Genomic DNA, 14,496 nt, shown 5'->3' with positions numbered 1-14,496 from the left:
ACCTCTGACTTTAACATCAAACCTTAAACAAGAAGGCACTAGTTGGTCTCCTCCCTATAATTAATTTTTTCTAGATGACCAAAACAGGTTTTATGTGACGGACGTGTTGCCATTACAACCAAGTGAATTCTGCTGAATCCAAAGGAACCACAGTAGGCGGAAAACAACTGCCCAAACAGCCTCTGGGTTTTACCACCTAATACAGTTTTTCTGAATTGCTAAAACACTAAACACCATTCCCTGAACCAAATACTCAGTGGCCTAAACCCATTTGTCGAATCAATCAGTCTTTTTGCAAAACTCTAAACACATTCTCACTCACTAAAACACATTTTGCACTGTGATGCACTTGTGTTACAAAATGGTAAACACAGGCAGCAAAAGTTAAACACAACTACAACACATTTGTTTACACACAACATTTTACATTTTAGTCATTTAGCAGACGCTTTTATCCAGAGCAACTTACAGTTAGTGAGTGCATAAATTTTCATACTGGCCCCCACACACGACTCCAAATTGTTCACACTTGTTTCTAATGATGTGATCAAACCAATTGTACAGAATATAAGCCAGTTCAGAGTGCACAGGTGGCACAGGTGCATTGAATGTTGATACCAACAATGGATGGAAACAATCTGAGAGGCAGAGGAGGAAGAGTACGTGTAAGAGGTGGTGGACGAGGAGGAAGAGTACGAGGACGAGGAAGAGCAAGACCAAGAACAGTAATTTCAGAAGAAATTCGAGCAACTGTGATAGACCATGTTGTTGTTCATGGAATGACAATGAGGGAAGCAGGACAAAGACGTGATGCTGAGGCAGAATGAATCTCTCATTGACTTTGATTTTCCCAGTTGCACAACATTTTTGAGTGTTCTGTAATGTGCTTTTCAGTTAGAGTTTTCTTTGTTCTTTGGGCTTTTGCAGTTGGACTACTGTATTTTTATGCAAGTGCTGAATATACAGACATTCAATACTGTATTACTTGCAGTACTTACAGTATACAATATATTTACTATACTAAGTTGTGATTACTATACTTTTTGTTTTAATTGCAAAATGCGTTTACTATATACAATAAAAAATAAAATCTGTAACTACATGCCCTAGATGTTTGTTGGGAGCTTTTGGGAAAGAGCACAGTTAGAAAGATATGGCATATAGATGTAAACCGGATGGACATCATGAAAATGATCGGAGAGGTTGATGGTAGAGGAAGTTCAGGAGTAAAAACAAACAAAATATAATTATTGTAAAATTGTCCATAAAATGTAGATAGTAAGTATAAGCTGGAAGTAGAGGCCTAAGCATTGTTGTTCACTAGTTTACCCCAAGTAGGGAAAGGATGGCGGGGTTGGAAAGTAATAAAGGGGAGTATATATATATAAAACATGGGGGATTGGAAGTGATGCAGACAATGACATTGATGGAAGTTACAATCTATCTGCAATATTAAGCTGATCTACCCCAAAAAATAAAATAAATAAAACATAAAAAATAAACGACATGCCCTGGACGCTGTGTTCTCCATTTTTTGATGTAGTGTCTAATGAACGCTCTGTAGTGTTTATATATTGACTGGCTGTGTGTATGATCTGAAAGCATTGTTTGATTTTGAGCACAGATTAAATAGTTTTGAGGCGATCGTTTAATTTTGCCAGAAGTGTCAGGGGTTTTGTGAATGTAGTTTGAAGATTTGGTTTTGTGTTTAAAGTTTTGAGAAAATGGGTGAAGGTTTCAAGAAATGTGTCTTAGCAATCGAGAAAAACTGTAATACTGATATGACTATAAAGTCAGAGGTATGCAGCCGAGTGAATGCTGGTAATTATAGAAAACACATGCCCACAACAGGCAGTCATGTAGCAGTCAGTTAGTGATAAGCCGGGTTTGGTGGATGTTGCCAGCCACTTGAAGCTGCTCCCAGGGGACACAACAAGAATGGATGAGAACAAATTAAAAATATGAGAGAGAGAGAGAGAGAGAGACTTCCTGAAGTGAACTACTCTACCATCCCCACAGCACTAAGAATGACCATCAATTAATGTGGGGATTTAATATTGAAACTGTTAGTGATCTTGTTAGAGAACAGCTACGAAAACAACTCATTTGTTACATGACTCAGTTCAAATGACAGACTTACAGTAGTGTGGGTGTGTGTGTTTGCTCTGCTCAAACAGCATTACTAGAGGAGTAAACAATTAGCAGGGGAGAAATCAAGTATGAACAGGACTTTGATTTCATTCTTGGACTTGTATTCTAATAATCAGGGAGACATTTCCATAAGGTAGGGGCGAGGGGGGTAAGTTGAGCCGCCCTTGTTTCTAGGAAACCATACACAAAATTAGTAATTTGACCTAATATTTAGGAAGAGGTCATCATTTCATTAAGTGTGTAGGAATAAACCACATGGAAAAATTGATAAGCAAGTTATGTCCCAAAAAATAATGAATTTATTGTGTTAGAGGTTTCATGTTAATTTTAAGATTGTTCTATACATCAGTTGGGGTCTCTATAAGCTTCAATATGAGGTCCTAAACCTAGACTAAATGACCATAAGTATGTGGACACCTGCTCGTCGAACATCTAATTCCAAAATCATGGGCATTAATATGGAGTTGGTCCCCATTTTGCTGCTATAACAGCCTCCACTCTTCTGGGAAGGCTTTCCACTAGATGTTGGAACATTGCTTGCTTCCATTTAGCCATAAGAGCATTAGTGAGGTCCGGCAGTGATGTTGGGCAATTAGGCCTGGCTCGCAGTCGGCGTTCCAATTCTTCCCAAAGGTGTTCGATGGGGTTGTGCAGGCTAGTCAAGTTTTTCCACACCGATCTCGACAAACCATTTCTGTATGGACCTCACTTTGTGCACAGGGGCATTGTCATGCTGAAACAGGAAAGGGCCTTCTTCAAACTTGCCACAAAGTTGAAAGCACAGAATCATCTAGAATACCATTGTATACTGTAGCGTTAAGATTTCCCTTCACTGGAACTAAGGCGCATAGCTCGAACCATGAAAAACCATTATTCCTCCTACACCAAACTTTACAGTTGGCATTATGCATTGGGGCAGGTTACGTTCTCCTGGCATCCGCCAAACCCAGATTCGTCCGTCGGACCACTCCAGAGTCCAATGGCAGCGAGCTTTACACCACTCCAGTCGACGCGTCGCATTGCAGAAGCTCCCGACAAACAGTTATTGTGCTGACGTTGCTTCCAGAGGCAGTTTGGAACTCCGTAGTGAGTGTTGCAACCAAGGACAGACAATTTTTACGAGCTACGCGCTTCAGCACTCGGCGGTCCCGTTCTGTGAGCTTGTGTGGCCTACCACTTTGCAGCTGAGCTGTGTGCTCTATTCTATACAAATTTCAGCAACAGATGTGGCTGAAATAGCCGAATCCACTAATTTGAATGGGTGTCCACATACTTCTGTATACATAGTGTAATGTCTTCCATCCTAGCCACATTTCCTCATCTGCTTGCATGCGTCTCCCCTATCAAGATGTTGTAGTACTTCCCTTATGAACTATGCTTCTCCGCACGCTAAGTATACCATAGGTCAATATAGTCTACCAATCTAAGAGGCCATTCTAATTGATGAACATTTAAGGAGATGCAGCGCAGCGACGTTTCAATTTACATTATATCCTTGTCTTACTTTTCGTTGTGGCAGGCAAAGTGACATTCTTGATCTGCAGCTCCAATTTTACCGTAAATATCAGTATCACAGTAGCCAGTAAGCTTGCAAACTAATCAACAATGCAACCAACCTTTCCTCTAAAGCGTATTAGCTATGTCACGCCCTGGCTCTGGGGACTCTTATATGTTGAGCCAGGGTGTGTAGGTTTCATTGTTTAGTTTTCTAGGTTTGTGTTCTAGTTCGTGTATATCTATGTTGGCCAGGGGGGTTCCCAATCAGAGGCAGCTGTAGCTTGTTGTATACTGTAGGATTTACTGTAGTGTTTTTGCGGACATTAGTAAACCGTAATATTTAATGTAGTGTTTTTGTGGACCTTACTGTAGTATTTACTATTACGTTTTTGTTTTATTATCTTTGACATTTTAAAGAGGAGGGAGGGGTTCGGTAGGGGATACAAACCCGGTTTGGGGTAAGGTTTAGGGGGTAGGATTGGGAATAGGATAAAAAACAGGTTTAGGGTAGCGGTTTGGGTTTGGTTGGGGGAGGGAGGGAGGGATTTAATATCTTTATTAGAAATAAAAAATAGGGGATGCTCTTTAGGATGCTGAGAGGGTGTGGTGCTTTGTGATTGTGAGTAGTTGGTTGAGTGGTTGTGGATGTTGTTGATGTTGATTGTGTTTCCATTGTTCAACAGGATTACACACAGGTCTTCTCCAGAGCAACAATACAGCGGGCACACTGCGGTTTGGATCTCAGGTCAGTATTTGGGTAAGTATTGGGTATAGGTATTCCTGTTAAAGGCTATTCTGGGTAAGTATGCATGTTTTAATATATTTTTATATATATATATAATAACAGGTCATTGCAGGTAGGTATGCATGTTTTAAACAATTATGTTTGAGAATCCACTCTGGGTCGGTATGCATGTATTAGAAGTTCACTCCAGATAATTACACTCTTAGAAAAAAGGGTTCCAAAAGGGTTCTTTGGCTGTCCCCATAGGATAACCCTTTTTGGTTCTAGGTAGAACCCTCTCTGTGGAAAAGGTTCTACATGGAACAGAAAGGGGTTCTACCTGGAATCAAAAGAGTTCTACCTGGAACCTGACAGCTCATGTGAGTATTGAGTATTTGTGTGTCTAGGGAGCCTAGGTTTCTCACTTATGGGTGGTACAAATTGGGATATGGGGGAGGGGAATGGGCAGGGTATATGCAAATTACTACGTAGTGTAATGAAACAGGCAGGGAGAGTGAGCTCGTCCGTGGTGGTTGGCGAACACTCAACCTTCTGGCCCGTAGCCCTGCTTGGCATGGACTGTATCACAAAACCATGCTGAAGAGGCAAAGTCGATATCCATGTTTATAAACACAGGAGCGCTACAGTTATAGTTATTTGTGATTGTAAATGTTTTTGTTGAGTTAATTCAATGAGGGTGTGCCCATCTTTTTTACAGTACAAGGGTGGGGGGTGCATGTGTGTGTGTGTGTGTGTGTGTGTGTGTGTGTGTGTGTGTGTGTGTGTGTGTGTGTGTGTGTGTGTGTGTGTGTGTGTGTGTGTGTGTGTGTGTGTGTGTGTGTGTGTGTGTGTGTGTGTGTGTGTGTGTGTGTGTGTGTGTGTGTGTGTGTGTGTGTGTGTGTGTGTGTGTGTGTGTGTGTGTGTGTGTGTGTGTGTGTGTGTGTAGAAGGAGAAGAGAACAGGACAAGACAAGAAACCTCATATCATGAACCATATTTACACAACCATAAAATAACTTTATTATAATGACAGTAAAAAAATACCAAAGGCCTTAGGGTGCAGGCATCAGAACCATAGCAAAGTGTTACTTACACAAGACACAGATGGCAGTGGTTTTATTGACAGGTTTAAATACTGCAAATATTTACAAGCAAGAAGTGTTGGCAATCAAACCCAATGAACTAAATTAATCAAATCAATGAATCTTCATTTTTTTCATATGGTGAGAAACCCAAGAGGTTTGGCAGATGAAGGAAAGGAACGCAGTAGTTGTCATCACTCCAATGAGAGGTCAGAGAGCTGTGTTGCCATGAAACAATCAAAGGATGCTGCTTGAACACTTCACAGCCAGCTAGTTGTTAACTCTCTGAACAATAAGATATACAGATCGGATTGTTTTCTGGTTGGGATTTTGTTACCTTGCCAGCAGAATGATAGGATACAGCCTGTATTGCACGTAAGGCAGGCACAATGATATAACAAGCATTAATCAAACTACTTATAGAGAGGTGTTCTCTTCCGTCTGACCAGGATAACATCTGGTTAAATTCAACCTACGTTCACTGTTTGAAGGTATTCGTTCAATTTCCGTAACAAGAAAAAGCAGGCATTTTCTTGTGTGAGGAATGTTGACATTGACATTTTAGAAATTCCAGTACACACTAAACATATTTCCCCTGGTCAGGGCACATCAGAGGAGGCTGGTGGGAGTATAAAACATAGATTAGATTTCAAACAGTAGCCCTAAAGATATTAGGATATAAACTTCTACTGCTTCCAAACGTTTTGAATTAATATAATTCTAAGTTTGAGTCATGACATTCACCCCTTTTACTTAAGGACACTATTAAGCTGCAATGTAAGACAAAGGAAGCCTAGCGATAGATATAGTGTAATGATGCTAATTCTATAGAAAAGACTACGGTCCATTGTGCATGTGTGTGTGTGCTGTATTACAGACACACAGCTGTCAGAGTCAAGTATGACGAGGGACCCACCGGCCCTCCAGGAGACCGTACCGCCCACTGGGGCTGGCTTTAGGGGTACAGGATGCTTGTAGGGGTGGGGTTGGTAGTAGTGGTGGTTAGGGTGGTGGTGGTGGGGGTGGTGATGGTGGTGGTGGTGGTAGTAGTGATGGTGGTGGTGGTGGTAGTAGTGATGGTGGTGGTGGGGGTGGTAGTAGTGATGGTGGTGGTGGTGGTGGTAGTAGTGATGGTAGTAGTAGTGATGGTTGTGGTGGTGGTGATGGGGAGTGAAGGCTGCTGGAGAGTGGTAGGTTATGAGATTCATACCATCTCATCCTTTAGGGCGTCCTTTGTGGTGACATTAGTGAGTCTGACTCTGTCCTCCTCTTTCTCCTCCTGCTCCCTCTTCTTCCTGTCGTGAGCCTCTCCCTCTTGATGGAAGCCCACCATCAGCTGGTAGACTATCGTCCCGAAGGTGGCACCTAGAAACGGGGCAAAGATGGGCACCAGGAACCAGCACTGACCGGCACTGTGAGGACCAGAGAGAGAGAGAGAGAGAGAGAGAATGAGTGAGAGATAGAGGGGCAAAGACATGGAGTGCACAAGAGAAAGATATATTCTTAATCTTTGCCTCCTCTGCTTTTATCTGTTTGATCCATCATTAACATCTCCCATTTTGTCTCATCTGCATATCAGTAACATACAAAGCTCTAACCAGGACATGGATAAAGAGGGGTACACGTATAGTGCTAGGATACATGTGAAGAGGTGTGAAGACAAGCAGAGAGATGAGGAGGGAACTAGAATAATGCAGAGAGGTGTAGGGGATTGGGGGAGGACTCACGTGAAGACCTCGGAGCCCCAGCCTGCCAGGGAAGTGAAGAGACGGGGCCCCAGGTCCCTGGCAGGGTTGACGGCATAGCCGGAGTTGAAGCCCATGGACAGGCCAATGACCAGCACCACAAAGCCCACTGTGAAGGCCTCCAGACCCTGGGGGATGGGGTTGTTGTAGGGGTCCACAATGGCCAGGACACACACGACCAACGCTGCCGTGCCAATCATCTGAGATAGAGACACATGGAGAATTCCCAATATACTAGTTATATTTCCTGATCTAACCAGTTTGGGGGTTGTATGCAGAAGGAAGATGCTTACCTGGTCGAAGAAGCCGTTGATTAGGGTGAGATGACCGCCAGGGTAGGTGGCGAAGATGCCAGCGGTGGCGTTGGGCCCAGTAACAATGAGCTTTCCAGCAAAGCCCCACAGAGCATCTGAGAGGAGATTACACACAGACAAACATCATGAGATAACATCAACTATAACAAGGTGTTACACTATACACTGATATGGCTAACTTAATAAGGCCTAATGAAGAGTTGTCTCCAATGGATGCTTCAATTCCATCCGAGGACTCACCATAGTACAGACCAAAGATGACCCCGGAGCCCAGGAAAGCGCCCAGTGTCTGGAAGGCAAAGTACACTGGGAACTTTCTCCAGCGTTCTCTCCCAAGCAGGCAGAGGGCGTAGGTCACTGCCGGGTTGAGATGGCCTCCTGGGAAACACACGTTGACAGATTATTAACATTAAAGCAGGATGCTTTCTCGCCAAAGGGACATACATACCTTTCCAACACTGCAACACATTTATCAGGCAGAGGAATACATGACTATTATAGGTTCAGCCTTAGAACAACTCATTGGAACAAATCTGCTCAAGAACCTCTACGCATTATCATATGATGTGCGTACCTGATACCTGGCCACAGACCAGGATCCCTAGGGTGGCAGCGAAGCCAAAAGCAAAGTTGACGGTGAGGAACATTCCATGAGATCCTCCACTAAGCACCAGCTGAGCCACCGCACCACAACCAAACATCTGTCAAGAGAGGGGAGAGACGAAAAGTATAACATGAGTACCAACATTGAGAGACAACATCGTCTGCAAAAAGAGGATTTTAATGAGTGCATATGAGGAGCACTAGGTGTGTAATGCCAGAGCACAGTCAAACATACACCTTGCAATGTTAACACACTACAAATTGAGTCACTCAAGCTTTGTGTAACAAAAGGCTTTGTAAGTATACACCCTGAAGATCAGTACAGGTCAGAAGGGGTGTGCAATCACTGTAAGTGAAACTGGACGCCTTAAAGATTGAAATGGGCTCCAGTCGCAAGGCCCCCTGGAGTGGATGCATTCCACTCAGACCATAGGGCACATATGTCGAGGAACCACACCTCTCGACAAAGGCCTTGGCATCTAGCGGAGGTTCAACATCACTGAGCCCAGTCTAAACTCCTGACGAGACCAGAGGGCCTCACTCTCTTCCGACTCTGTGGAAAAATACTTCAGAGGTACCATCTTTAGACATGTAGGCAAATGTCAGAGGCATCTGATAACATGTCAGTATGGCGCCAAAAAGCCGACTGAATTAGCCAGATCAAATTACGCCGAAAGGTTACTCTCAGAATCATTTAAGTTTCATGACGCAGTGAGCGATGACTTAAAAGACAGCATCTAACAGAATAATGACCTATATCACAGTTCTCTAAATGGCCTGGTGGTGATAGCGACAGCATGTCATGACAGCATTATGCCATGACATTACATGACATTACATGAAAAATGAATGCACTCACTAACTGTAAGTCGCTCTGGATAAGAGCGTCTGCTAAATGACTAAAATGTAAAAAATTACATGACTACATGACATTACCACATGACATTACATGACTACATGATATTACATGACATTACATGACTACATGACATTACCACATGACATTACATGACCACATGACATTACATGACATTACATGACTACATGACATTACATGACCAGATGACATTACATGACATTACATGACTACATGACATTACATGACCAGATGACATTACATGACATTACATGACCACATGATATTACATGACCACATGACATTACATGACTACATGACATTACATGACTACATGACATTACATGACTACATGACATTACATGACCAGATGACATTACATGACATTACATGACCACATGACATTACATGACATTACATGACATGACCACATGATATTACATGACCACATGACATTACATGACTACATGACATTACATGACTACATAACATTACTACATTACGCAATCACTCACCAGACTGTCAGACAGTTTATGCTGTGTCCTCATTCTAAGTGCACAGCAACATTATGTTTAGAGATAGACCTGGTCACCCAGGCATCCCTTTTAGCCAACAGTAATGGAAGGAGGTAGGTAGGGAGGTAGAGTCAAAGACAGAAAACCTCAGATAGCTAGTCTTTTCCAACATCCCCATACATGAAAACTGTTTATTGGACAAAAGGACAGGTGGAGTGTGAAGAAGTCACCATACTCTTTCCATCACAGAGCCACTCCTACATAGCTGCAGGAAGCAGGGGTGCTGAGGGTGCTGCAGCACGCACTGAAAAATAAAAATATATATGATTTTGTTTTTTATATTTTTAATTTTTTGTGTGTTTTTTTTTTCTCACAAAAGTAGTGCACTGGGCCTTTACTGGTATTAGCGGATCAAAATAGACCTCTGTAGCAAAAAATATTATCAGCATCTCTGCTTTGACAAAAAAGTTGTTGTATAATTAAGAACAGTATCTTGCAGGATTCAATAATTGGAATTGTAAGAGTTGTTGCCCTGTCTGTCCCTTTCTGTGCGATTGTCATTCTAATTGAATCAAGAAAGAACAAAACCCTGTCCTCAAACATTTACATCAAAAGGTGCAAAGTTATGGGTAAAGACGCAAAACATCCACATCAAATTTAATATTTTTCTTGATCAAATAACATGGAAAACAACCACTTTTTGTGCAGTATTAATCTACCATCCTTACAAACCACTTAATGTAAATGTACCTTAAGGTATTGTACATTGGCTGGTCATCTAGGTTTGTACCTGTAGACTTTCCATCACCATGAAGAAAAACACAATACATTAATTGAGTACATTGAGACATCAAGTGGTATGTGATGATGTGGCTCAGTTGGTAGAGCATGGTGCTTGCAATGCTAGAGTTGTGGGTTTGATTCCCACGGGGGGACCAGTACGAAAATGTATGGACTCACTACTGTAAGTTGCTCTGGATAAGAACGTCTGCTAAAAAGGAATGAATAGACCATTTAAGTTTTCACATAGAAAGTTGCATTTGCAACGTATTTCAAGAAACTGGAAAACATACAGTACCAGTCAAAAGTTTGGACACACCTACTCATTGCAGAGTTTCTTTATTTTTACTATTTTCTACATTGTATAATAATAGTGAAGACATCAAAACTATGAAATAGCACATGGAATCATGTAGAAACCAAAAAAGTGATCCAATAATAGTTGGATCTATTTGATTCCATATGTGTTATTTCATAGTTTTGATGTCTTCACTATTATTCTACAACGTAGAAAATAGTTTTTAAAAAATAAAGAAAAACCCTTGAATGAGTAGGTGTGTCCAAACTTTTGACTGATACTGTATATCAAGCAAGTATTTCTATATTCCACAAGTATTATCAGATTAACTGTTTTGTACAGATAATTATCAGACTCAAGTTATAAATGTTTGGTAAACACTCAAATACATTTAGTCATTTATTTATTTTTTCACCAAAGTAGTGCACTGGGCCTTTACTAGTCCTGTATTAGCGGACTGATACAGACGTCTTAAAACACTGCACCCCCACCCCCAAACTACTTCCCGCGGCGATGCACTCCTATGAACATTGTTTGAAGATAGTGATTTGGGGGTGGTCAGCCGTGGTTCTGTGTGGCAGTATGTGGTCTCCCGCCCCTTGGATTTAAGCAAAGCAGAGCACACAAAGACTGTTTCACAGATGGAGCTGAAAATATAAGGAGAACGCTTATTGCTGTTTTTCCCCCTAACTCCTGGGTTTATGTAAGGACTGCATTGTTTCCTGGGTGGTGCACATGCACACCACCTCTGGGGCCTGAAGGACGTGTTCTGTATGTCCAACCACCTGTCACACACAGGTGGCCCTGTAAGAGCTCAGGAAAGACCTGTCTGCTGATAGAGTCACTGTCACCCGCTGACCTTCAGAGACAAAGAGTGCCTGTTGGCTCCTCACTGACCCCCTTCACTCCAGAGACACCACAATCATTCAGTGGTCTAATTGACGACTTTAGTTTAGTTTCGATCTTTCCTATTCCTTCAGTGTAAACTGGAGTCAGATATACCATTGTAAAGAATGCAGAGATCTGTTCTCCATATTTGGCATGAGCTGTGCGCATGCCAAATCTAATGCACACACACACACTGAAAAACACACATACACACACACATAAACAAACCCTGCCCTTCCTTCCTCCACCTCCCTACCTGAGTATCATCAGAGCGCCTACGTGTTCACTCAGACATCACATTACTTAGTCATTAGCACAACTTGAAGACAGATGACATCTACCTATGTCCAGGAGAACACTTGGCGTGTTCACATTTCACCCATTGTGTTGTTGCTGTCACTCCCAATACTGCCACCCATAACATACATTAAGAAACTTTGTTTAAAACGGATGTGAAAGAGCCTGTGATGAAAATGTATATACTCACTACTGTAAGTTAATCTGGATAAGAGTGTCTGCTAAAATGGAAAAGGAATGAATAGACCATTTCAGTTTTCACATAGAAATAAGTTGCATTTGCAAAGTATTTCAAGAAACTGGAAAACATATATCAAGCAAGTATTTTTATATTCCACTAGTATTATCAGATTAACTGTTTTGTACAGATAATTATCAGACTCAAGTTACAAATGATGGTAAATACTAAAATACATTTAGTTAAAAAGGTAAGAATGAATCATCCCTCCAACAACTCTCTGAGCCAAACAGCGAAAGTTAACTGCCTAGAAACCTTTAGGTTGTATACTGGCTAGACTGTCCGGTAGGTGCTTAGTGGCCATTGACTGCTAGAGCCAGATAACAATACAAATAGCAGGGGATGTTTAGTTTGTTTATTTAACATGGCCAAGGGTCTGGATTAATTTATGTCAATGACTGAGGGAAGATTTAATCTGTCAGTTTCATTAAAGCTGGATGTGTCCTTCTAGAAAAAGGCCACTCTAAGAGGGCAACAATCAACAGCGGTCAAAAGTGCAAGCAAGAAGCAACCATCCCTAATATTATTTTTAAAAACAAATTCTTACAATATTATAGTTTGTGCTAAAGTGAAGCTCTCAAATGTTCTACTGCTTGAGGTTCTGCACCTCCTATAGAATATTAGCTCCAAAGTATTGTGGAGTGGCGCAGTGGTCTAAAGCACTGCTGCTAACTGTGCCACTAGAGATCCTGGTTCGAATCCAGGCTCTGTCGTAGCCGGCCGCGACCGGGAGACATGGGGCGGCGCACAATTGGCCCAGCGTCGTCCAAGGTAGGGGAGGGTTTGGCCGGCAGGGATGGCGTTTGCAATGCCAGGGTTGTGGGTTCGATTCCCATGGGGGGCCAGTATGAAAAAAAATTATGTATGCACTCACTAACTGTAAGTTGCTCTGGATAAGAGTGTCTGCTAAATGACTAAAATGTAAATGTAATGTAAATGAGTTCCTACATCTGAATATAAACAGTACCGGCACCCAAAATGAGTACCGGCACATATTTCAGTCCAAGTCAAGCACTGCTTAATCTCCTCAGGGGACATACATTTTACACACAACGTACAGTGTGTTGAATTCTAGACTACCATTATCTCTGTGTTCAATATCAACAAGGCTTGTGGCATGTCACCAAGATGAAGAATAAGGATCAAATATGACAGACACAATATGTGTCAAGTACACAGAGATTTACAAACACACGTGTGTGTGAATGTGTGTTTATGGATATGATTCAAAAACACATATATACAAACATGCAAGTGCACACACACACACACACACACACACACACAAACACAGCAGAAGGGCATGAAGTTGTAGGGTGAGCCTGGGATCCTGGATCGTTATGCTGGGTAAGTATCATGTGTCCATGTTCTTGCCAACAAGAGCAAGCATATTCTAGTACAGACTCAAAGACTGTAATGTACAGCTGCCTATATGAGTCTCACATTCCCGACCCCTATAACTCTGAAGTCAAGGCTAGCACAACCTGTAAACACATGCTGAACTTTTCCACCATTATCCATCGCTCTCACATCTTGGCATTACAACAATGGTCCATACTCAAGTTATTGTTAATTCAGAATTAATACAGCCAAGAATATGAATAGATGAAGGACAGGAATAATGTAACCTGCAATGTCGTATTTCAAGGAGATATACAGGTATGAATACGCTCAAACTAATGTTTATTGTGGCAAAGAATCATGATAGTAAAACATGCAGTCTACTCTTCGAAGGAAAGCTTGATTGAGGATAACCTGACCATAGATGTGGAAAATGAGTGAGGTTAACCTGACCATAGATGTGGAAAATTAGTGAGGATAACCTGACCATAGATGTGGAAAATGAGTGAGGATAACCTGACCATAGATGTGGAAAATGAGTGAGGATAACCTGACCATACATATGATGGATGAGAATGTGAGTAAGGAGGTGACGGATAGAGGGGTCTCTTACCACCAGGATGAGGGTACCCAGACACTCTGCCAGAGCCTGGCGCAGCAGCAGGTTACGGATCTGGAAGTTCTGTGCCAGCTTTTTCAACCATGTCTTCTGTTTTCCCATGGTTCAGTGCTGCTCGGCTAGCCTCCTGAACTGTGACTGGTGGCAGTAGGTAGGTAGGTAGGTAGGTCCTCCTGAGTGTGTTAATGGCTGATGCCCTGGCCTCCTGTACTGTGACTGGTGACGGTAGGTAGGTAGGTCCTCCTGAGTGTGTGTGATGGCTGATGCCCTGGCCTCCTTCTCTTATAGGACCTGGACTTCCTGTGGCCCCTGCCAAAATCTGCCTCCTCGAACACTCCCTTCTCTCTCCCTGACTCAGTCTCTCTCTCCCTCCCTTCTCTCTCCCTCCCTTCTCCCTTCTCCCTCCCTTCCTTCTCCCTCCCTTCTCCCTCCCTTCCTTCTTCCTCCCTCCCTTCTCTCTCCCTCCCTTCTCCCTCCCTCCCTTCCTTCTCCCTCCCTCAGTCTCTCTCTCTCTCTCTCTCTCTCTCTCTCTCTCTCTCTCTCTCTCTC

At 42.3% G+C, this 14,496-nt stretch overlaps 1 protein-coding gene across 1 annotated transcript; it reads right to left on the bottom strand.

Moving 5' to 3' along the window:
• Positions 1-5,354: 5,354 nt before the first annotated feature.
• LOC311141353 (aquaporin-3-like) lies at positions 5,355-14,202 on the bottom strand. Its single transcript, XM_084176650.1, has 7 exons — positions 13,942-14,202; positions 8,087-8,213; positions 7,753-7,890; positions 7,492-7,607; positions 7,181-7,398; positions 6,664-6,865; positions 5,355-6,072 (listed from the first exon to the last, which is right to left on the bottom strand). The coding sequence occupies exons 1-7, from the start codon at positions 14,047-14,049 to the stop codon at positions 6,034-6,036; spliced, it is 948 nt and encodes a 315-aa protein (XP_084032776.1). The 5' UTR covers positions 14,050-14,202; the 3' UTR covers positions 5,355-6,033.
• Positions 14,203-14,496: the final 294 nt, after the last annotated feature.

This window comes from Coregonus lavaretus, assembly GCF_964263955.1.
Source record: "Coregonus lavaretus genome assembly, chromosome: 14".
In the NCBI taxonomy this organism is placed as follows: Eukaryota; Metazoa; Chordata; class Actinopteri; order Salmoniformes; family Salmonidae; genus Coregonus; species Coregonus lavaretus.
This window is presented reverse-complemented; position numbering and strand designations above follow the sequence as displayed.

Coding starts and splice junctions, on each gene's coding strand:
- LOC311141353 (XM_084176650.1), bottom strand. CDS start 14,049: ATGGGAAAACAGAAGACATGGTTGAAAAAGCTGGCACAGAACTTCCAG. Junction 7,891..8,086: donor GGTCTGTGGCCAGGTATCAG/GTACGCACATCA, acceptor TGTGTTTCCCAG/GAGGCCATCTCAACCCGGCA. Junction 7,399..7,491: donor TCAACGGCTTCTTCGACCAG/GTAAGCATCTTC, acceptor TCTCTATCTCAG/ATGATTGGCACGGCAGCGTT.